This window comes from Ovis canadensis, chromosome 12 (genome assembly GCF_042477335.2).
Source record: "Ovis canadensis isolate MfBH-ARS-UI-01 breed Bighorn chromosome 12, ARS-UI_OviCan_v2, whole genome shotgun sequence".
Lineage (NCBI taxonomy): Eukaryota > Metazoa > Chordata > Mammalia > Artiodactyla > Bovidae > Ovis > Ovis canadensis.
Window position 1 is genome coordinate 47,489,410 of NC_091256.1, and position 24,963 is coordinate 47,514,372.

Sequence of the window (24,963 nt, forward strand, 5' to 3'; positions counted from 1 at the left end):
AGCATCAGGGTCTTTTCCAATGAGTCAGTTCTTCGCATCAGGTGGCCAAAGTACTGGAGCTTCAGCTTTCAGCATCAGTCCTTCCAATGAATACTCAGGAGTGATTTCCTTTAGGATTGACTGGTTGGATCTCCATGCAGTCCAAGGGACTCTCAGGAGTCTTCTCCAACACCACAGTTCAAAAGCATCGATTCTTCAGCACTCAGCTTTCTTTATGGTCCAACTCTCACATCCATACATGACTACTGGACAAACCACAGCTTTGACTAGACAGATCTTTGTTGGCAAAGTAATGTCTCTGCTTTTTAATAAGCTGTCTATGTTGGTCATGGTTTTTCTTCCAAGAAGCAAGCGTCTTTTAATTTCATGACTACAGTCACCATCTACAGTGATTTTGAAGCTCTAGAAAATAAAGTCTATCACTGTTTGCATTGTTTCCCATCTATTTGCCGTGAAGTGATGGGACCAGATGCCATGATCTTAGTTTTTTGAATGTTGAGTTTTAAGCCAGCTTTTTCACGCTCCTCTTTCACTTTCATCAAGAGGCTTTTTAGTTTCTCTTCAGTTTCTGCCATAAGGGTGGTGTCATCTGCATATCTGAGGTTATTGATATTTCTCCCAGCAATCTTGATTCTAGCTTGTGCTTCATCCAGTCTGGCATTTCTCATGATGTACTCTGCATAGAAGTTAAATAAGCAGGGTGACAATATACAGGCTTGACGTACTCCTTTCCCAATTTGGAACCAGTCCATTGTTTCATCTTCAGTTCTGTTGCTTCTCGACCTGCATACAGATTTCTTAGGAGGCAGGTAAGGAGGTCTGGTATTCCCATCTCTTTAAAAATTTTCCACAGTTTGTTGTGATTCATGTAGTCAAAAGCTTTAGCGCAGTTAATGAAGCAGAAATACATGTATTTCAGGAATTCTCTTGCTTTTTCTATGATCCAACGGATGTTGGCAATTTGATCTCTGGTTCCTCTGCCTTTTCTAAATTCAGCTTGAACATCTGGAAGTTCTCAGTTTACATACTGGTATTCAGGCTTTTGTGTAATTCTCTCTCATACTGATTTGGCCACATGACTAGAGTTAGCCATTGGGACAGTAAGGCATGATGGAAGCAGAGGCTTGTTGAGCTCTTGCACATTGAGGACTGCCTTGGAATACTCTTTTCGGAAGCCAGCAACCATGCCATAATGAAGCTTAGGATAGACTACTGAATGGTAAGGAAGTGAAAAAGTGTTAGTTGCTCGTGACTGACTCTTTGTGACCCTATGGACTCTAGCCCATCAGGTTCCTCTGTCCATGGGATTCTCCACGCAACAATGCTGGAGTGGGTTACCATTTCCTTCTCCAAGGGATCTTCCTGACCCAGAGGCAGCACGCCAGGCCTCCCTGTCCATCACCATCTCCCAGAGTTCACTCAGACTCACATCCATTGAGTCCGTGATGCCATCCAGCCATCTCATCCTGGGTTGTCCCCTTCTCCTCCTGCCCCCAATCTCTCCCAGCATCAGAGTCTTTTCCAATGAGTCAACTCTTCGCATGAGGTGGCCAAAGTACTGGAGCTTCAGCTTTAGCATCATTCTTTCCAAAGAAATCCCAGCGCTGATCTCCTTCAGAATGGACTGGTTGGATCTCCTTGCAGTCCAAGGGACTCTCAAGAGTCTTCTCCAGCACCACAGTTCAAACGCATCAATTCTTTGGCACTCAGCCTTCTTCACAGTCCAACTCTCACATCCATACATGACTACTGGACAAACCATAGCCTTGACTAGATGGACCTTAGTCGGCAAAATGTCTCTGCTTTTGAATATACTATCTAGGTTGGTCATAACTTTTCTTCCAAGGAGTAAGTGTCTTTTAATTTCATGGCTGCAGTCACCATCTGCAGTGATTTTGGAGCCCCAAAAAATAAAGTCTGACACTGTTTCTACGGTTTCCCCATCTATTTCCCATGAAGTGATGGGACCAGACGTCATGATCTTCATTTTCTGAATGTTGAGCTTTAAGCCAACTGTTTCACTCTCCTCTTTCACTCTCATCAAGAGGCTTTTTAGCTCCTCATGTATACCACAAGAAAATTGCCAACTGAGCTCAGGGAACACACAGAATCATGAGAAATAATAAATCATTTTTAAGGAACTAATTTGGAGATGGTTGTTACAAAGAGATAAAACATAACTGATTCAGGTTTTCCAAAAAATGTGTTACGTGATATTATCTCTAAAGCTACTACTACTAATAGTCAACACTTCATTGTGTATTTACTAGGCAAACTACTCCACGTGCATCACATGTATTACTCATGAAGTAGGTTCTGTCATCTTCATTTTGCAGAACAAAAAAATAAATAAATAAAGCTTTAGAGACGTCAAGAAATGTCTTCAAGGCCACATAATCAGTGTCAAGCCATTGAATTATAACAGTCATTCCAAACATTATATACTATGATCATTCTTGCCAGATAGAGTTATTAGGACTTTCACTGAGCTCTCTGCCATTCTTTTATCCATATTCTTATTTCTTCTAATTCAGACATTTGAGTATAGACAGATATTCCACTTGTACTATATATCACTAGGCTCTGAAGAGAGTCTAGGATTCCTCATGCACACATCACAGTTGGTAGGTGCTAGTGCTTTGGCTGCCTGGCAGCAGATGTTTCTATATTCCAGTCAGGTGTAAAGAACAAGCCCTGACTTTCAACAATAAAAGACACAGTGACTTTTCACTGCTTTGTCATTGGTTAAAAAAAAAAAAAACCCTATAATCATAAAGGCATACAATTAGGCCTGGAATAAATCTATTCAATCTTCCTGCTTTCACATAGTAACATGCAAATAATCAAAAAACACTTATCCTCTAAATGTCTCCCAAGAGATATCAGCCAGGACCAAGTTTATCCACTAAGGAGGACTTCTTGACTCTAAGAGTTTGACATTAGTGCCAAAAATGTACAATTAGAATGTGTGCATTTTATATTACGTAAAGTTATACATCAATAAAGTTACTTAAAATTTTAAAAGGAGAACATTTTCACACCAATAAATTGGAAGATGGGAAAAGATCTTAGTGGTTGCTTAAACCATTCTAAAGCCTGTCTTTGGAAAAATTTGGAGTGAACAAACTCAAATTTTATTAACATGATTTATTAGAGTTAAGTACTAAAGATGCTAAAAATTAAGTAGAAGTTTAAATTTTAAGATGCTAAATTTAATTTAAAATTTAAATTTTAAGATGCTAAAATTTAAGTAGAACCAATTTAAAAATATGGGCTTCCCTGGTGCCTCAATGGAAAAGAATCCACCTGCCAAAAAGAAAACATGGGTTCAATCCCTGGTCCGGGAAGATCCCTGAAGAAGGAAATGGAAACCCACTCCAGTATTCTTGCCTTGAGAATTCCATGGGCAGAGGAGCCTGGTGAGCTACAGTCCATGGGGTCGCAAAAGAGTTGAACATGAGTTGGATACAACTTAGTGACTGAACAAATGAATTAAAAAATATATACTCTATGTCAGATGTCAGGAAACTTTTTCTGTAAAAGGTAAGACAGTTAATATTTTAGGCTTTTCAGGATTTACTAGTATCTGTCACAACTGCTCAATCATACTAATGTAGCAATAAAAGCAGCTGTAGACAATACATAAATGAATGAGTATGGCTGTGTTCCAATAAGCTTTATTTTTAAAAAAAAACCATTTATTTGGCTGCACCAGGTATTAGTTGTGGCACTTGGGATCTTCCATCTTTGTTGTAGCCTCTGGGATATTTAGTTGCAGACCGTGGGGTCTATTTCCCTCACCAGGGATCAAACCCAGGGCCCCTACTTTGGGAGCACAGAATCCTAACCATTGGACCACCAAGGGAGTCCCAAATAAAAATTTATTTATAAACCCAGGCAGCTGGTCCAACTTAGCCCAATGGCTGTAGTCTGCTGATCCCCTCTCTAGGGCTTTCAAATTGGCAGATAAACAACAGAGAAAGAGGGAAATAAAGAAAAATGTATCCATCCAATAGAAGGTGGAAAGAGGTGGGGGGTTAAAGAGCAGGGAGAAAGAATGAAAAAACATCTTAAGCATGATAAAGAAAGGAATCCAAATCCGTTACCACAATAAATGACAATCAGTTAAATTCAACTATTTTAACACTGCTAGACTGGATTGAAAAAGCAAAAAAATTTTAAATAGGAATGAAATAAAATTCAGTTATAATGGTTATAAGATATATAAGGAAAAGGCTAAAAATTAGAAAAATATATGCCTTCTTTTAAGGTAAACAACAAAAAACAATTATTGGAACTAAAGTAAGACACTACATTAGGAAGAAAAAGATAATCACACACAAAAAAAAGTCTCAAACAAAGCAGTCCAAACTGAAAGGAGAAAAGAAAAATTCATAATAATAGATAATTTTAACATGGAAGAATTTAACAAAGTTTTTTTCAGAAGCTGATTATTCAAGCAGATCAAAAAAATACAATTTGGGGCAACCAAGTTTAAATGAATAACTACTTATATATAAAGAGAGAACAATGCAGTAACATCCTTCTTTTCAAACTCACATTGGAATTTTTAAAATGAGTCACTAGTTAAGTCACAAAGGACAACATCAAATTTCAAAGAAACAAACATCAAGAGACCACATTCTCTGACAACATTCAGATACTAAAGACTCCTAAGTAACACATTCCCTGGTGACTCAGATGGTAAAGAATCTGCCTGCAATGCAGGAGACCGGGTTCAATCCCTGGGTTAGGAAGATCCCCTGGAAAAAGGAATGGCAACCCACTTCAGTATTCTTGCCTGGAGAATCCCTTGGACAGAGAAGCCTGGTGGGCTACAGCCCATGGGGTCATAAGGAGTCAGACACAACTGAGCAACTAACACTTTATTTCACTTTCTTCTCTAAAAATAAAAATTATAATGAGGAGTACAAAATATTTTTTAAAGTATGACAATGAAACAAATACTGTTCCTATAATCAGAGTTTGTAATACAGCAGAGGTAAAAATGATCACTCAAAAATTAATATATATTATGTATTACAGTTATATATGTATCTACATGCATACACACATACAGATATAATTACACAATATATAATAGCAAGCCATGCTAAGCGCCATAAAGGGAAAGCAGAGAGTGCCAAGAGAACATGTCATTTGGGGTTTCCCTGAGGAAAAAATGACATTTTGTGGGGTGGGAGAAGGAGGAAGGGATGCACCTCCCAGGGAAAGGAAAGTAGTAGAAAGGCCCTGAGGAGAAAAGGAACAAGGGAGTGGTTCTGGGACAGAGTAAACTGAAATACATGAAAATAAATTACACCTAGGAAAAGACTTCAACCTTAAAAACAGGATAAAACAAAATAAGAACTGAGTAATACTCCACTGTATAGATGCACCACGTCTTCTTTATACCCTCCTCTGCGGATGGACATTTAGGTTGCTTCCACATCCTGGATATTGTACATAGTGCTGCAATGAACACTGGGGTACATGTATCTTTTGGAATTATGGTTTCCTCTGGGTACATCATGAGAAACGCTGGACTGGAAGAAACACAAGCTGGAATCAAGATTGCCGAGAGAAATATCAATAACCTCAGATATGCAGATGATACCACCCTTATGGCAGAAAGTGAAGAGGAGCTAAAAAGCCTCTTGACAAAAGTGAAAGAGGAGAGTCAAAAAGTTGGCCTAAAGCTCAACATTCAGAAAACGAAGATCATGGCATCCAGTCCCGTCACTTCATGGGAAATAGATGGGGAAGCAGTGTCAGACTTTATTTTTTTTGGCTCCAAAATCACTGCAGATGGTGACTGCAGCCATGAAATTAAAAGACACTTACTCCCTGGAAGAAAAGTTATGACCAACCTACATAGTATATTCAAAAGCAGAGACATTACTTTGCCGACTAAGGTCCATCTAGTCAAGGCTATGGTTTTTCCAGTGGTCATGTATGGATGTAAGAGTTGGACTGTGAAGAAGGCTGAGCACTGAAGAATTGATGCTTTTGAACTGTGGTGTTGGAGAAGACTCTTGAGAGTCCCTTGGACTGCAAGGAGATCCAACCAGTCCATTCTGAAGGAGATCAACCCTGGGATTTCTTTGGAAGGAATGATGCTAAAGCTGAAACTCCAGTACTTTGGCCACCTCATGTGAAGAGTTGACTCTTTAGAAAAGACTCTGATGCTGGGAGGGATTGGGGGCAGGAGGAGAAGGGGATGACTGAGGATGAGATAGCTGGATGGCATCACTGACTCAATGGACATGAGTCTGAGTGGACTCCGGGAGTTGGTGATGGACAGGGAGGCCTGGCGTGCTGCGATTCATGGGGTCACAAAGAGTCAGACACGACTGAGCGACTGAACTGAACTGAACTGAACTAACTGAACAGGGTATATGCCCAGGACTGGGATTTCTCAGTCAAACGGTAGTCCTATTTTTAGTGTTTTAAGGAACCTCCATACTGTTCTCCATAGTGGTTGTACCAATTTATATTCCCACCAACACTGTAGGAGGGTTCCCTATTCTTCTCACCCGCTCCAGCATTTACTGTTTGCAGATTTGTTTTATAATGGCCATTCTGATAGGTGTGTAGTTTTAATTTGCATTTCTCTAATAACCAGTGATAGTGATGCTGAGTATCTATAAATATTTTCCACCCAGTTAAGATTTTTAAAACTACGTTTAAGATATTCAGATTACCCTTCAGACCTATCAGGAATGGCATTCCACAATTAGTTATCTCAGTATTCATGGAGTAGCACAAATATCACAAATAATTTCAGCTGTGGAATCAAACAGCCCTGGATTTCAAGTTGTAACTTATCCCTTCTAATTCTTAGATTCCATATCGGTAAAATGGGGTTAATAATCAAACTTGATGATGGGGATTTATAGGGTCTAAGTGATAACCCATGTAGATGCAGGATAGTATAATGTGATAAAAAGAAGACAAATTTGGTTCAAATCCCAACCCTACCACCTAAGAGTTGTAGGACTTTGGGCAAGTTATTAACATCTCACTGCCTAGGTTTCTTCCTCTGTGGCATGCATTTCAAATAATACCTAGCCTCACTCCATAAACATGACCTACAATTAGTATTAACAATAAAAAGCTATTGTTGTTCTATACTTAAGTTCTAACAGTCTCATTAACAAGATTTGAGGAGACTTTCTTCTCTGCCCTCATTCAAGACATTACAACTGACAATCCTAGGGGCTCTCATTTCCTTCTAAAGGGTATTAGATATTAGAACATATTAGCAGGCAAATTTCACTATTTCTAAAAGGTTTTCAGTAGCCTAATGCACAACTACTTTGTTAGGACCATTAAAAGCATTTCTTCCTGAAGACTGGGCTTCTTTAGTAGGAACTAACAGAACTCTTGAGATTCCTTATAACTGAATACATTGATGACTTCATTGAAAGTCCCCATAACTTACAAATTCATTAGATATTTTCAATACCTATAATCTTGTGCTTCAAAAATGCATGCTAAGCTCCATACAAAGTCAGAGTTTTATACATACAGTAGTTCAATGAACCTATTGTACATTCCCTTCGACTGTTTACTCCTTCAGATAGGATAAAACAATCACAAAACTCTAACACTGTGAGTTTTAGAGTTTAAAACTCTAACTCCTAGCAAAGCTGGGCCCATTCCAAGAATTTTTATTGAAACTGAGATTAACAATGTTATATCCAACCCTTTTATTTATAATTAACATATAGTACTACATTAGTCTCAGGTGTACACCGATTCCGCACTCCGAAATGATCACCACATTAAGGCGAGTTATCACCCGTCACCATACAAAGCTGTTACAATGTTACTGACTCTTCTATGTGTGCATTACATCCTCCTGACCTATTTATTTTATAAATTTGTACCTTTTCATCTCCTTCACCTATTTTGTCCACCTCCCCAAACCCCGCCCCCTCTGGCAACCACCAGCTTATTCTTAGACTCTGTGAGTCTGTATCTGCTTTGTTTGTTCATTTGTCGTTCATTTTTTATATTCCTCATATAAGTGAAATCATATGTAAATCCAATCTCTCTATACCAAAATCTGTCATGCTTCTTCCATAGTATTCCAGATGCTGAATTACTTGAAGGAAATCCAACAGACAAAAAGCTGGGAACTTAACCAAATTCAGTCAGCCAAAATTCAGGGGGGCGCCTGTTAGGTAGTAAGTCAGTTTTTAGAGCCAAAACACAACAGTGAGCTACACAATATACTTTTCTTTCATAAGAATTTTCTACACAGTTTCATAGAATAATATCTATTCTATTCTTAAACTATCCTAACTTATTTTACTGAGGAGGAACATACAATCAGAGAGGGCAATGTTACGAAAAATGTAGCAAATTGTTCAATGCAGTAATCTGTTAAAAGTAAGGAAAATTTCCAACAAAACTTCAGGGTTCTAATATATCAAAAAGCCTAATGTCTTGACCATTACAAGTACAAAAGCAGCTCTCCCATATTTGGTTAACATCTCCTGCCCAGGGCCAACAGTAATGGATAATCAGAATAGGTAATTGCTGATAGCTGCCAAAACAACTATATGGAAGCATTAATTCTACTTCATGGGCTTAAGTTTAGACTTAAAAAAAAATATTTTGTTCCTCAAACAATAAAGGGATTTTCTTTCTGGGGATGACGGACTTTGGATTTTGTTAGTATTTTAAACTACTGCTTTGTCTCTAAGGCGTCATTCACCTTCATTTAAAAAGGAAAAGATAATGACAGTAGTAATGGTAGTAGGAAGACAGCAGTAATCATAATAGTAATAATGCCTAACACATATAGCACTTTAAGTTCTGGGCACTGTCTAGGACATTAATCTCTACATTTAATCACTTAATTAGTCATTCAGTCATGTAACCATTACATTAAGTGCACTTAAACCTTACTACTACCTTGTGAAGAGGGGATACTATCATTCCCATTTTATAGATGAAAAAACAAGGTACAAAGAGATTAAGTAATTTATCCAGTATTCCCATGGCTAGTAAGTAGCAGACCCAGAATACAAATCTACACAGCCTGATTTCAGAGTAAAAATAATTCATTTTATCGATGGAATTAAACTAACTATATATAAATAATACTAAGGACATCAAGACAAGCACATTGCATAATTTCTAAATTAAAAAACAAAACAAGAAAATTCACTTTGTTTTTCTTCCCTTTTAAATCCTAAGTCCCAAATAACAAAATATATTTCAATCTACTGAGGTAAAAAGACTACAATACCCCAAATTTCTACCATTTATTCCACAAATTAAGCTCTTTTTCTCTAGTTCTCTTAGAAGTTAGAAGTGAATCACTGCATCCATGTAGATTAACTAGAATACTAAGAACCAAGGCCGCCTACATCCACATGACTTTATCATTTGTGCCAAGAAATTACTGCCCACAAAGATAAAACTGTAAATCAGTAAATAACTTCACTGTTTAGCTCAAGAACCTCCCAAAAGTCCGGTTATCTCAACAACAGACTATTCAAAGTGTTTCTTTTTCACAATATTCCTTCAATGGGGCAAATAACTCAAACAGTTATATACTTTTAAGACTTGGTTAAGATTCTTGCCTCAATGTTTCTACTAATTCTAAACTATTATATTACAAATTTTACCCCATTTCAATCATATTACTGCACTGACAGACCTATCTTAAATCTGTCAGGGTCACACCTGAAATTCTATACTATCTGCCCATGACCTCTCCATTGTAAAGTCCACTAAGAGTCCATCCTGGTGTGATCTCCTTACTGTAGTAAGCAATAAACTCAGTTTTGCTTAACCAACAAGCCTTTTTGGCCTTCTTTGGGGGAGTGGACAGTCAACAAAAGATAATATTCTGTTATTCCATTTCAGCTGCTCTCTTAACAACTCCTTTTTAAAAGAAATCTCCTCTTCGAGAACACAGGTAAAATTAAATGCACCAGGAAATTGGATCATTATAGAAAAAGAAACATAAACCAGCCAGTGGAAGGGGGCCAAGTAAATCTAATAGTAAACTCAACATGAGACCTGAAACTTTATTTCATATAGTCACAGCTTAAGCTGAATTGGGTTAATTATGCATTTCACGATGGTTTAAAATATCCCTAAAATTGAAATTTAAAAATAAAAAATGCCTTCATATATCAAAGTTTAAATAAAATATTTTGCCATCTGATTAGATTCAACAAAAATTTCTTTTACTTGAACTCATATGCCTCTACTTTCATATATCAAATACGAGTATATGAAATATAGTTTAAATCTTTAAAAACTAAAAATGATTTAAACCCATATAATACTTAGAAAACAAAATTTTAAAAACCCATTCATTCATCTATTATTTATTTAGTATAAATAAATATTATTTAGTATTTATTTAAACATCTATTATTTAGTATATTCCAGTTTTTTAAAGATGACCTTTTAAATTATACCCCATCTCATTTCCAAAAGGATTTGGGATGGCTGACAAAAATACATTGAACAGACTAAAACAAACACATGAAGAAAAATAAAGAAAAAAATGCAAACTCTTTCACACACATACACACAAACATACACATATGAAAGAACTCTGTTTCAGATACTCAGAACCAAAAGAACTTTCCAGCTTTCTCAGGAAGGGCATACTGCAGATCTGATAGATTTTGCTTTAAATTAGAAGTGCTGTTTAAGTGAATTAAGTTAACCACAGTATGTGGCTGGGAGAAGAGAAAGCAGAGTAAAAGTCAGGGAATCAAGATCAGTAATAGGATGAGCATGAGCAGGAACCCAAGGAACACAATGTATGGCAAAACCAATACAGTATTGTAAAGTAAAATAAAAGTAAAAATAAAAATTTTTTTAAAAAAAAGAAATGCAAAAAGAGAAAGACAAATATAAACTCAGATTTTGCCCTCATATTACATCACTTTTATTCATGTGCCTTCAAAAAAGTGAATGGAAATATTAAAACTATATTTTAATTTCAACACATAACCTATATCAGGAAAACAAATATTAACAAATTCAGCCATTAGCAGAATGTATTGGCTATACTGTATTTAACACAGTACTTACCTTCGCTGACAGCATGGGGCTTAACAATGCAACAAGTAGTACAATTGGTAAATTTAGCAGTGTTTGCTGGCCCACACACTCCACTCGAAGGAAAAAATAACTCCATTTCCTAAAGACAGAGAGAAATGACTTTGGCACATGTAGTTTTGTTATACCTCTGTAAAACGACTCAGGAAATGTGCATCAGAGACTACTATCTGGGTACCTCAGAGAGGAGCTAAAGTAGAGGGTATGGGGGAAGCGACTGTCCCAGGGAGGCCCCATAGGCTCCTACCCAAATACAATCTCTTTTACTCCTAAGCTATTTATATGAGAGGGGAGGGGAAGAACAAAGCAATTACTTTTAAAGTTTCACAATATAAATTCTTTCCTGAATTTCCCAAAAATTATTTTTACAAAGGCTAACTGATGAACTGAACCTTGTTTTAAATCTTAAAAAAGAACATATAAAGAAGTATTAAAGCAATGACAATATGTATTATTCTGTCCCAGGAATAAAACTGAGAATGTCTTAACATTTTGAATATTGGATGTAATCAATATAAAGTTCCCTATTTTATCCAGAGTATCAGTTTATGAGACACAGGTTTGATTCAAAGCTTTTCATTAAAATGTCTAAAATGCAGTTAAAAATTAGGAAATCTTTACAGAAACAGATGAGTATTCAAGAATGAGAGCTACAGTTAGTTAAAATTAATTTACTATATATATATATACACACACATATATAGTGCTAAAGTCAAATCACATGAATGTTATTTTCTAACCAGATACATGTTGTGCTATTTGCTTTGCACATAATTAATTAAAAGGACAACCCAGCAATTTGAACTGGCCATGAAGATGGTCACACTAACCAATTTTTCAGACATACGCTTCTCTGCCACTAAGCTTTTACTACTATTATCTCCACCGTTCCCTATAAAGCCGGCTGTCCTCAAAGAACCATGCTAATGTGTAAAGGATCACTTCAAAGATCACCTCCTCCAGGAGGCCTTTACTGATGCTGCCAGTCATCAGTACCCTATACTTCTCCAAGGTTGTGGTTATTCTGGTAATTGCCCCGCAAAAGAACTAACTTGCATAGCCTTGTAAGTGCTTCAGCATCTAAAACAAAGAGCTCAAAGTAAATACTCACTTTCACTAAATTTAAAAATTGAAAGATAATAGGATGTGTTACTGTACCATACTGGTGTGCAGTTTAAAAAACCAACTGGGGGACATCCCTGGTGGTCCAGAGGTTAAGACGCTGCACTCCCAGTGCAGGGGTGCAGGTCTGATTGCTGGTTGAGGATCTAAGAGCTAACATGCCTTATGGTGTGGCCAGAACTGTTCAAATAGTAGCATATATACTTGAGTGATTCCAGCATTAACGACTCTTTAGAATTAAAATGTTCCATTCCTTAGACAAGTATCTTTCTATTGTATTAATGCCTTTGCTTACTACTCTTCTTGATGAGTATCACCAAGTACTGCTTGTAGACCTGTACCAGATGCTTTGATTACATATTCTCAGAGAACATGTATGGTACAGGTGAAAACTCAGATACCTACAGGGTCCTGGTAGGTAGTGAATGAATGAATGAAGTAAACCTAGTGTGACAAGAAGCTATGGTAGAGGACTGCAAACTGCAAGGACAGGGCCATTCTACAGCTCCTCTTCTCTGCTTCCTTTGCAACAAAACTTCTCAGAAGAGATGTCTTCATTCTGTCTTCTTCTCTTCCACTCCCTCTTAAACTTACAACTAATTAGGCTTTCATTCTGTGGAAGTTTACTCATGAAAATCCCCAGCCACCTCCACGTTGCCAAGTACCTGGTTAATTCTCAGACCTAACCTTACCTGACCCAACAGCATTTGACACAATTGATCCCTACATCCTGGAATGCTGTCATTATTTGGTTTTCTTCCCACCTCACTGTCACTTCTTCTCAGTCTCCTTTAATAATTTTCTCCTATCTAGCAGACCCTTAAGTGCTCGTGACGGGTCTAGTACTATCTATTGTCACTATTCTATTGTCACTGTCTTGTATTGTCCTTGAGTCCCATGGCTTTCAATGCTCTCTGTACTCTGATGGTTCCTACATTTTAACCACCGGCCCAACTTCCACCCTGAACTACACATCCATATTGACATTTCAGATTTAAAACATCTAAAACAGAACTTCTAATTTCCACTGTCTCCCATTATCTGTTCAGTCCCACCTTTTTCCTTATCCTTCAATTGCACGAGCCAAAAATAAACAACAACAACAAGAAACAGTAATTGCTGATTATTCTCCACCTGTCCCATATATCAGGAAATCCTTCAAAATATATCCAGAATCCATCCACTACCTCCACATCTGTCACTCTGGTCCATGCCACATGCCAACCAACTCTCCCTTTAACAACTTCACTAACCACCTGACGGACCTCCCATTCTAACTTTTCCCACAACACACGTCCCTCCACCCTAACTGGTCCATTATTCAGTTCAGTTCAGTTCAGTCGCTCAGTCATGTCCGACTCTTTGCGACCCCATGAATCGCAGCACACCAGGCCTCCCTGTCCATCACCATCTCCCGGAGTCCACTCAGACTCACGTCCATTGAGTCTGTGAGGCCATCCAGCCATCTCATCCTCTGTCATCCCCTTCTCCTCATGCCCCCAATCCCTCCCAGCATCAGAGTCTTTTCCAATGAGTCAATTCTTAGTATGAGGTATCCAAAGTACTGGAGCTTCAGCTTTAGCATCATTCTTTCCAAAGAAATCCCAGGGTTGATCTCCTTCAGAATGGACTGGTTGGATCTCCTTGCAGTCCAAGGGACTCTCAAGAGTCTTCTCCAACACCACAGTTCAAACGCATCAATTTTTCGGCACTCAGCTTTCTTCACAGTCCAACTCTCACATCCATACATGACTACTGGAAAAACCATAGCCTTGACTAGACGGACCTTAGTCGGCAAAGTAATATCTCTGCTTCTGAATATGCTATCTAGGTTGGTCATAACTTTTCTTCCAAGCAGTAAGCGTCTTTTAATTTCATGGCTGCAGTCACCATCTGCAGTGATTTTGGAGCCCCCAAAAATAAAGTCTGACACTGTTTCTACTGTTTCCCCATCTACCTCCCATGAAGTGATGGTACCAGATGCCATGATCTTCGTTTTCTGAATGTTGAACTTTAAGCCAACTTTTTCACTCTCCTCTTTCACTTTCATCAAGAGGCTTTTTAGCTCCTCTTCACTTTCTGCCATTAGGGTGGTGTCATCTGCACATCTGAGGTTCTTGATATTTCTCCCAGCGATCTTGATTCCAGCTTGTGTTTCTTCCAGTCCAGCGTTTCTCATGATGTACTCTGCATAGAAGTTAAATAAGCAGGGTGACAATATACAGCCTTGACATACTCCTTTTCCTATTTGGAACCAGTCTGTTGTTCCATGTCCAGTTCTAACTGTTACTTCCTGACCTGGATACAGATTTCTCAAGAGGCAGGTCAGGTGGTCTGGTATTCCCATCTCTTTCAGAATTTTCCACAGTTTATTGTGATCCACACAGTCAAAGGCTTTGGCATAGTCAATAAAGCAGAAATAGGTGTTTTTCCCGGAACTCTCTTGCTTTTTCCATGATCCAGCAGATGTTGGCAATTTGATCTCTGGTTCCTCTGCCGTTTCTAAAACCAGCTTGAACATCAGGGAGTTCACGGTTCACGTATTGCTGAAGTCTGGCTTGGAGAATTTTGAGCATTAATTTACTAGCATGTGAGATGAGTGCAATTGTGTGGTAGTTTGAGCATTCTTTGGCATTGCCTTTCTTTGGGATTGGAATGAAAACTGACCTTTTCCAGTCCTGTGGTCACTGCTGAGTTTTCCAAACTTGCTGGCGTATTGAGTACAGCACTTTCACAGCATCATCTTTCAGGATTTGAAACAGCTCTACTGGAATTCCATCACCTCTACTAGCTTTGTTCGTAGTGATGCTTTCTAAGGCCCCCCTGACTTCACATTCCAAGATGTCTGGCTCTAGATGAGTGATCACATCATCATGATTATCTGGGGCGTGAAGATCTTTTTTGTATAGTTCTTCCATGTATTCTTGCCACCTCTTCTTAATATCTTCTGCTTCTGTTAGGTCCAGACCACTTCTGTCCTTTATTGAGTCCATCTTTGCATGAAATGTTCCCTTGGTATCTCTAATTTTCTTGAAGAGATCTCTAGTCTTTCCCATTCTGTTGTTTTCCTCTATTTCTTTACATTGATTGCTGAAGATCCATTATTAACAGTAGTAAAAATGAAACTTAGAAAAATCGTGTCACTCCTCTGCACAGTACCCTCCAACATCTCCTGTCTCATCCACAATAAATTTCAAAGTCCCAGATGGCCTCATGTGACCTGGTTCCTGGCTATACCTGACTTAATCTTCAAGCTATTTCCATGAAGCTATTTCTGCCCCAACATCACTGGCCTCACCTCCTCACTGTTCCTTGAACACAGCAAATATGTTCCTACCTTAGAATCTTTACATGTATTGTTCCCTTTCTTCCTGGAACATTTTCCCCCGGACATTTGCATGGCTTTCTCCCTCACTGCCTTCTGATCTCTGCTCAAACCAGAGACTGTAAGGACTTTCTGAATATACTGTATTTAACAGCATTCTAGAGACTTCCCTGGTGGTCCAGTGGTTAAGAATCCACCTTCCAATGCAAGGGGATGTGGGTTTGATCCCTGGTTGGGGAACCAAGATTTTACATGCTAAGGGGCAACTAAGCCTGTGCGCTGCAACTACTGAGCCTCCTGCCACAACTAGAAAGCCTGGGCACTTTAACAAAATATCCCGCATCCCTCAACTAAGACCGGACACAGCCAAAACTGATTTTTTTTTTTTAAATAGCATTCCACACCTCCACTCCACACACCATCCTTCCAGACTCTGGTCTTTTTCTGTGCCCTTCTCCTTGTTTATTTTCTTCAGAGCACTTATCAGTAGACTGATGATCAGAGTTATCAATCTGTTTGTTTATTATCTGACATTAGAAGAGCTGTAAGCTCCATGAGAAGCAGGACTTTGCCTTGTTCACAGTAGCTTCTCAATAAACATTTTGGGATGATTGAAATTCAGAAGCAGCTTATTTAACATATGAAGAATTTTTATTTATCTACCCTGTACAAATGAGAAAAAAAGACATTAAGAAGGCTTAGGAACAAGCCCTTGCGAGTTAATAGATGGCAAAGTCATGTTTCAAAATCCAGTCATACTAACTCCAAAGTCCTGAACTTTTTCTATAATATCACCTCTCTTTCAGATGTAAAAAGCAATACTAGAATGTTCCAACTCTAGTTTAACCAATTATTTGACCAATTATTTTTGTCTCAACTTTTTTGCTCAGTTTAAAAAAATGAAAACCCAAGTTTTTCAAGTATTCATTTATATATGAATAAATATGTATTTAAGGCAAAAATATAAAGATTGCCACTTAAATCTATCTTGGTGAAAGTGAGTAATTCTATGCCTTTGCTTTCTCTTTCTCCTTGTGCTGACTGCCACATCTGCCTCACCTATTAATCCAGCTAATATTTGCAAGAACACTGATACTGTTATTTGCAAGGTCACAGTTATATGGCAAGTAATTTAAAGACTTCAAACAGCAAATATATTGATAACGTCAAACAAAAAATTCATATTCGTTTGTGATTTCAGCTGCTTTAAACATTCTGCATAAAGCTTTTCTCTTTCTGAGGCTCTTTGCTATTACTCTAAGTCTTCTATATGTCTCTAAATGACCTAGCTGCTGCTGCTGCTGCTAAGTCACTTCAGTCATGTCCGACTCTGTGCGACCCCATAGACAGCAGCCCACCAGGCTCCCCCATCCCTGGGATTCTCCAGGCAAGAACACTGGAGTGGGTTGCCATTTCCTTCTCCAATGCATGAAAGTGAAAAGCGAAAGTGAAGTCGCTCAGTCGTGTCCGAGTCTTAGTGACCCATGGAACTGCAGCCTACCAGGCTCTTCTGTCCATGGGATTTTCCAGGCAAGAGTACTGGAGTGGGGTGCCATTGCCTTCTCCGAAATGACCTAGCAGGGAAGGATAAAGATATGTAACTTTCCCCAAAAATAAAACTCAGACTCAATTTGATCAGCTTTAAGTATACAGTATTTTGTACTGTATTTTACACAAATTGTTAAGTATATACTTACACCATTTCATAAATTTCACCCTGATAAGACCATCTCCAGGGTCGCATAGAGTCGGACATGACTGAAGCAACATAGCAGCAGCAGCAGCAAGACCCCATGTGAAATCTCCTAAAACATTTGACTAATCTACATCCATATCCTTAATCATCATGATAAAATACATTAATAAACGGTTGCCAGTTACAGGTGTCTCTGAAAATTTCCCACAGTCATTTTAAATATCACTTTTGTAAAGGACCCAATTTAAGACATTAAAAAAAATTACTGAAATCTACATATCCTAATGTCAAATATGAAATCTGTTCTCAGAAAATAAACCAAGACATTGATGAAATATTAAGTCACATGATCAGTGCACCCTTATTACAAATATGAAAAGAATTAGAACCTAACAAAACATCCAAAGTAAAAATGCTTTATCCATGCAAGAGAATATTTCACAGCCATCAAAACTTAAGGGCTTCCTCAGTGGCTCAGCACTAAAAGAATCCACCTACAATGCAGGAGATGAGGATTCAGTCCCTGGGTCGGGAAGATCCCCTGGAGAAGGAAATGGCAACCCATTCCAGTATTCTTGCCTGGAAAATCCCATGGACAGAGGAGCCTGGTGGGCTACTGTCCATGGGGCTGCAAAAAATCAGACATGACTGAGCAACTAACACTTTCACTTTCATATCATAAAACTTGCTAGTATTATTTCACTTTATTTATGACCAGACCAAAAACCATCTTAAATTAGCTGAGAAACTTCTCAGAATGCTACGAGTTAACTTGCATTTCATTAATTCAACATCAGTATAAACCCAGTGGAGTAACACCTTATTTATATAAACTTAAAATGAGAATTATTAATAGAAAACTTTCATAAACACTAGCTGTATGTAGAAAAAGGAAGGATGTTAAGCTTGAAAATATGGTGTCAAGTCTGAGTCAAAGAAAGAATATGTCTTTTTGAATATTCACTTTCCATAAACTGGTATTCTTACAGGAATAATTCATTTACTGATAAGCCTCAGTGATTTCAGCCCTTGGAACAAAACAAGACAACAAGTATTTTAACTGAGAAACTTATTCAGACCATGACCAGGTTACCAATTCTCAAAGGAGACATATCATTGAAACACTGTTTCAGTTCGGTCACTCAGTCTTGTCCCACTCTTTGCGACCCCATGGACTGCAGCACACCAAGCTCCCCTATCCATCACCAACTCCCAGAGCTTGCTCAAACTCATGTCTATTTAATCACAAGCAAAAGGTCAAAGGTTTCTTCTACTATTAGATCAGCTGCATAAATCTACCTTAAGTCAGCTGTGACAAAAGGTTTTACTCTGACATCAAACATTTAGCAAAACCAAAACAAATTAAAACAGTTTAAAAACACCTTACTCTGGCAGCACAAGCGAAAGAATCAGGGCCATGAGCTGCATTCTTTATGCCATCTGTTCCAAAGAGGGCTCTAATGCTTTCAGGAGCATCTGTACGTGCCAGTCCAGAGTTTGCAGGTCCAAGAAGTCTCTTCCATTCACATATAGCGTCATCTCGTAAAATCTCCATGGCAATTATAGGTCCACTTGTAATAAACTGGATCAGCTCACTGTGAAACAGGTGAAAGATTGATTTCCTTCATTTTTGTATTAACCAAAGCATCTCTCTTAACAAAGAAATATTACCATTTGAGTATTTAATCACATAGCTATAAATATGAATATTATCATCTCAGAACTATTGGGCATAGTGAATTTTACATGGACAAGGTAAAGTTTTCATAAACTGAGTGTCCTGCAGTAGCCTGAGTCACTATAAATCACTATTGTCAAACCAATTACTGTTAGCAGAAGCATCAATAATAAATTTGTAGTAAGAATTCAATAATTTCTGTGTAGATTTATTAGAATTCAAAGAATGACAATGAATTTTCAGTCACTAGGCACTGAGTTGGTCAAGTGACATACAAGATATTAAACTAGAAGTTGTAATAATACAAATATATACTAAAAGCGAAGAATAATTTCCAAGAGAATTATGGATGCCTATTCTACACAAGGTTCGGGAATATTTTGATAATGCTTTGTTTAAAATAAACTATAACATATGATTTTCTTATGTAAAACTTGAATAAAACACTATTATATACAGGACACCAACTAGAATGTTTACTGTAGCTTGGCTAATCCTTCATTATTAGAAAAGTAAGCACTTCTCCTTTGTCAACAGTAATGAGGTACACCATATTCACCTAACTTTAAATACAACCCAAATATTTAGAACATAGATTCACTTTCTAACATATTTGTCGCTATATTTCAAACAGCAAAACGTGTATCAAACAATTTATTTAACACAAGGGTTCTACGAACAATGTTTTACATACATTGAGAATACCGTTAATAGTTTAAAACACAAATAGATACTCAACATAAATGTAATTATTACTCTATTTTTATTCTACTGAAATTTAAAAAGGAAGCTATGCTCCTCACAATTTAAACAATTCATGCCATTTGCTTCTGATTCAAGTTTAGTATATTTATTTAACAAAGAATTTTCACCTAGTGAAAGGAGGGGGGGAAAAAACACACCAATTTTTAGAAAAAAAGCTCTCTACAGTTGCAAGATGTTGCCAAGGACTTTTTTTAAAGATATTTTTATTTTATTTATTTGCCCTACTGGGTCTTGGCAGTGACATGCAGGGTCTTTAGTTGAGGCATGTGAACTCTAGTTGTGGCATATAGGATCTAGTTCCCTGGCGAGGGACCGAACCTGGGCCCACTGCATTGGGAGTGCAGAGTCTTAGCCACTGCACCACCGGGAAGTCCCTGCTAAGGACTTTTTGACAAATTATTCTCATGTAACAGATTTTTGAATTGTGAAGTTATAACTCTAGTTTTCCACAATACCCTCCATTATATAACATGAGCCTTGAACTCAGTACCTACTTTAAAAAGGGCCTTGACTGATGGTCTATATGAAAATCTGTTGCTTCTTTCCTATAAAATAAACAAAATGACAAAAGTTAACAATTATGTAAGGAAAATTAACATATTAATAAAATAATGAAATTCTCTATTTGATCCATATGAGAATTAAGGACTTTTCACCAAATATTCTGCTCAAATGCCCCCTCTCTTCAAATTTTTGCTAGTTTGCATCTATGTTAAGATGTAAAATTAAAATGAATAAAAGAGGCAATATTTACTGTTCATGTTCAAGTCTACTATCTTCCTTTCCACTAGCATCCTTATCATTCTAAAAACAACATTTAACATATGACCAATAAGAATTACTGTTTTTTAAAGTTCACATAAGTTGAACATCAAAAAATATGTAATCTTTATCAATGAAAAGAAAAATATTAATTATTGCAAAGATATTTACAGATTCAAAAGATTTTACTTTCTTCTATAGGCTTTAACTTGAGAGCTTAGACTAGAATTTTAATTCAATAGTTAAAATGTTCTTTCTTATATAGATTGCTCCAAAAGAAAGACTATGGACTTGTGTTTTTAAAGACTGCTTGACAAATTATGCACATCAATGTACTCTTACTGGTTATTACTGTATTAACAACTAATGCTTGAACTTACATCTCCCAAAAAAGGGATAATATAGAGATATTCAGAAATCTGAATTTATCAGTGGCAATCAGGATTAACTTTTTAAATTTATAGTCCCACAACCATGGAGAAAATAAATAGGATAATGGAATTTTACACATATTGAAAAAGTTATTTAGACTTTTCAGCTAATCAAATCAAGTGTCTCAAACTCATACAGTTTTCTCAAAGGCTTGAAACAGTTCATAGTATGTGACAAACATATGTCAATACCAATTTTTTAACACAGCAAAGTATCCTCTAACAAAGGATTAAACTTTCAGGCTTGATAATTTAGTATGCAATGCATTAAGATTTTATATGTTAGTTGATCAACCATGTCCGACTCTGTGAACCCATGGACTGTAGCCCACCAGGCTTCTCTATCCATGGAATTCTCCAGTCAAGAATACTAGAGTAGGTAGTCATTACCTTCTCCACGGGATCTTCCCAACCAAGGGATCAAACCCAGGTGTCTTGCATTGCAGGCCGATTCTTTTCAAGCCACCAGGGGCTTGACATGATGCTTTAAGATCTTATGGGCCCATTAAGAAATAAATCATATACTAATTCATATAATAATTCATACATGAGGATATACTTTTATTCAAACCAAATGTACTAAAATATTCTCTTTGGCCATGAAGAGATTATGAAAGTATACTACGTAAGTATAGAAAACAAAATTTGCCCCAAGACCTAGAAGGGGAAGAAAATTTATTCTTCTAGAGACTATTATATGCCAACATTAAATTTTATTATTCCCCACAACAATATATTGAAATAGGTATGATCATCTTCATTTTACATTTAAAAATAATGTAGTTCAGCATGATTATATAACTTATCCAGAGCAAAATGCTACTTAGTAAAGGAAGAAGGACAAGGAGATTTAAACCCAAATTTCTGATTGCTTATGACCTTTCTATTACCAACTTCAGAAGAATAAAAATAAAAACTCTAGACGGTAGACAGAAGAATTCACAAAACTGATAGGGATAATCAGTATTGCATCCTAAAATGAGGTAAAACTCTGAAAAATTCAAGTTTGAGTATCTTAGAAGAGTTAGCAGTGAGACTACTAATCTGACCAATTCTACAGAACTACTAAGAAAACAAAATCATCTTTAACATTAATAAAAACTATTAATTACTGAAAGTATTTTGTTTTCTTCTAACATGTCACTGACTCCATAGTTACTTCCATTCAAAATCTATCACTAAAACCAAAATGAGTTTATGAATTTTTTTCTCATCATTTTTATTTAATTCCTCCCTTAAAAGGCTTAGATGGAGAGAAACACGTGTATGACCAGCTACAGAAGTCTTTCTGTTCTTGTTTTGTTATGTTTTCTTGTGTTTTCATAACATTCTCACAATGATCTATTAATTATTTTACGAAATATTTACTTAGTGTCTACTTCGAATCAGGCCCTGATCCGAGAACTAGAAGTACAGTTAAATGGAACCCAGCTGCTGCTTTTCAGATACTGTCATGAGGGAGGAGCTGACGTTTGAGCAAATAAGTTTTGAGATTTAAGCTTTGGGAGACACTTCTCTGTGGGTCTCTTGTCTTCCTAACACATCTGATTGGGTATGCCAAGAATGCAAGGCCCCAACTACTCTTTATCCTAGCCATTTCTTGGAGTTATGTTTATAGTGAGGGACTTTGAGGGATGAGGTCATGTCTCCTTAGTACAAAGAGCAGACTTGTTTACAGCTTGCTAATGAAACAGTGGGTAACCTGAGTTCAACCCTCTTCAGCTGTGATGCAATCACCTGTGTGTGCAACATCTACCCAGGCCCATCTCATATTATTCTCACAGGACATGAAGGCAATGGGAACCAACAGAAACATGATGTTCATGCTGCTAATTGAACCTAATCAAGCCCTGTGTCCCTGGCTCAGAAGTCTCATGTCTTCTGCTAGCATCCCTGAGAGAGTAACACACTAACTCATTAACTTTTAAGTTAGGTAAAATCCAAGACATGACAGTAATATTAATAGAAATGTATGAGGTGCTATGAACAATTTAAACAGCTGTTAAGTTACTGGGGGCAGCTTTATTGTGGGAAATTTGATGCCAGATTACACCTCCAATGTTTGATATAGACAAAGTTTTAATGTCACTAACACTAATCAAAGTCATCTCTCAGAATTCAGCCCTATTGCCTGCTGTAAGGGCAAGCATCTTCAATACAGACAGAAACGGGACAAATCTAACTATGCTCATAAGGATCATGACCTCTGTTTCCACTAAGTAATAATGACAGCACTGGTACGTACTATACTACCACCACTAATAGCTAACACCTTGAAGTAACTTAGCAGCAGCAGCAGCATATGTGCTTACTGTGTGCAACAATTTTTCAAAACATTTTACTTTTATTAAGCTCCCATAACCCTCATAACAACTTTACAAAATTGGTGATATTATAACCTCCATTTAGCAGATGAAGAAACTGAAACATAGAAGTTGTACAGAGCCACAACCTAATCTGGCTCTAGATTCTGTGCTCTGAAATAGATGTCTGCCTTTCTAGAAAATATGTAAGCTGGGAGATCTTACATAGGGGAAAATTTCAAATTGTCTTTTTTTGGGGTAAAATTGAGGATGTTTTGTTAAGGTTTCTAGGGAGCAGACTTCTCAATACTGAATTTCTACTGCTATCCATTGTCCCTGTTCTCATAGAGACAAAAAAGCAACTGACCCATGGGAGAGAGAGCCAGGAACAGCAATGAGAAGACACCTAATCAAACAGATATAGATCACTGGAGTAAGTAACAAACTGCTGGGTCCAGCCCTGCCTAACAACTACACCAATCCCCTTACCTTACAGTAAGTCTAACTTTCACTAAATAACTTAGAAAATATCTGGTCAAATAAAATGGCTTGCTTTTCAGGACAGTAAATAGGTATATCTACCAATTACATACAATATGTTGGGAGGAACGAAAACATTTCCAAACTAAAACATTTCCAAACACATCACTTTTGAAATCTCAACAGTAAGAGTTCCTTGTCAAATATGAATAATCTAATATTCATTTCTTCTATAATTTCTATACAATGTGTTATATAAAAAATTACAGGTATGAAACACTGATGGATTATGAAAGAAAATAAAGAATTAATGTCTAATAAATAGTTAATAGTTATTAGTATAACCTGACAATTCCTACTTGCTTAGAGTTCAATCATGATTTATGCATCTGATTACCTGTTGTCTTATATTTTCTCATTCTAATAAGATTACTAATCTATTCTTTGTCATTCTGTGGAAGTTTTTAAACAACATGAAAGATAATTTTTTTTAAGAAAAAAGGAACCAGACATTATATAACTGAAAATGATCAAAAAGTTTACCTTGATAGTGTCATCATTTTGAGTTTGGTTAGAGTAAATCCAGCTTTGTTTATTATTTCAATTATTTCTCCAGCTTTTGATACTGCATCTGGTTTAATCAGGGCTAATGTTCTGTAAGGAAATACATTTAAAAATAAAAATAGTTCAGGAGTTTTTACTTATAACACCTAATCAGAGGTCGTTTCCATTAAAATCCTAGCTCAAAGTGAATTATAAAGAGAAATGTACTAATAATCTCTTAAAAACTTATACAATGCTATTCTCTCAAATCATCCCACCCTTGCCTTCTCCCACAGAGTCTGAAAATCTGTTCTTTATATCTGTGTCTTTTTTGCTGTCTCGCATATAGGGTCACTGTTACCATCTTTCTAAATTCCATACGTATGTGTTAACACTCCGTATTGGTGTTTTCCTTTCTGACTTACTTCAGTCTGTATAGTGAAGTCGCTCAGTCGTGTCCGACTCTTAGTGACCCCATGGACTGTAGCCTACCAGGCTCCTCCCTCCATGGGATTCTCCAGGCAAGAGAACTAGAGTGGGTTGCCATTTCCTTCTCCAAGAGATCTTCCCGACCCAGGGATTGAACCCCGGTCTCCTGCAGTGCAGGCAGATGCTTTAACCTCTGAGCCACCACTCTGTATAATAGGCTCCAATTCACTCTGTATAATTAGCCTCCAATTAAAATAAATAAATAAATAAAAACTTATACAATGAAAGTTTACTATTTTTCCCAAAGAAATAAAAATTAGTACCCAATC

The 24,963-nt window shown here is 37.1% G+C and overlaps 1 protein-coding gene across 6 annotated transcripts in view; it reads right to left on the bottom strand.

The window, feature by feature from the left end:
- The window catches only part of NME7 (NME/NM23 family member 7), a 240,091-nt gene that overhangs the window by 162,082 nt on the left and 53,046 nt on the right, over positions 1-24,963 (bottom strand). For all 6 annotated transcript variants that reach the window (XM_069545584.1, XM_069545585.1, XM_069545583.1 and 3 more), the window contains 4 exons: positions 24,206-24,316; positions 20,181-20,231; positions 18,631-18,838; positions 11,074-11,182 (listed from right to left, as the gene is read on the bottom strand). In XM_069545584.1, the coding sequence (XP_069401685.1) occupies positions 11,074-11,182; positions 18,631-18,838; positions 20,181-20,231; positions 24,206-24,316 (479 nt within the window). The remainder of the gene's footprint in view (positions 1-11,073; positions 11,183-18,630; positions 18,839-20,180; positions 20,232-24,205; positions 24,317-24,963) is intronic.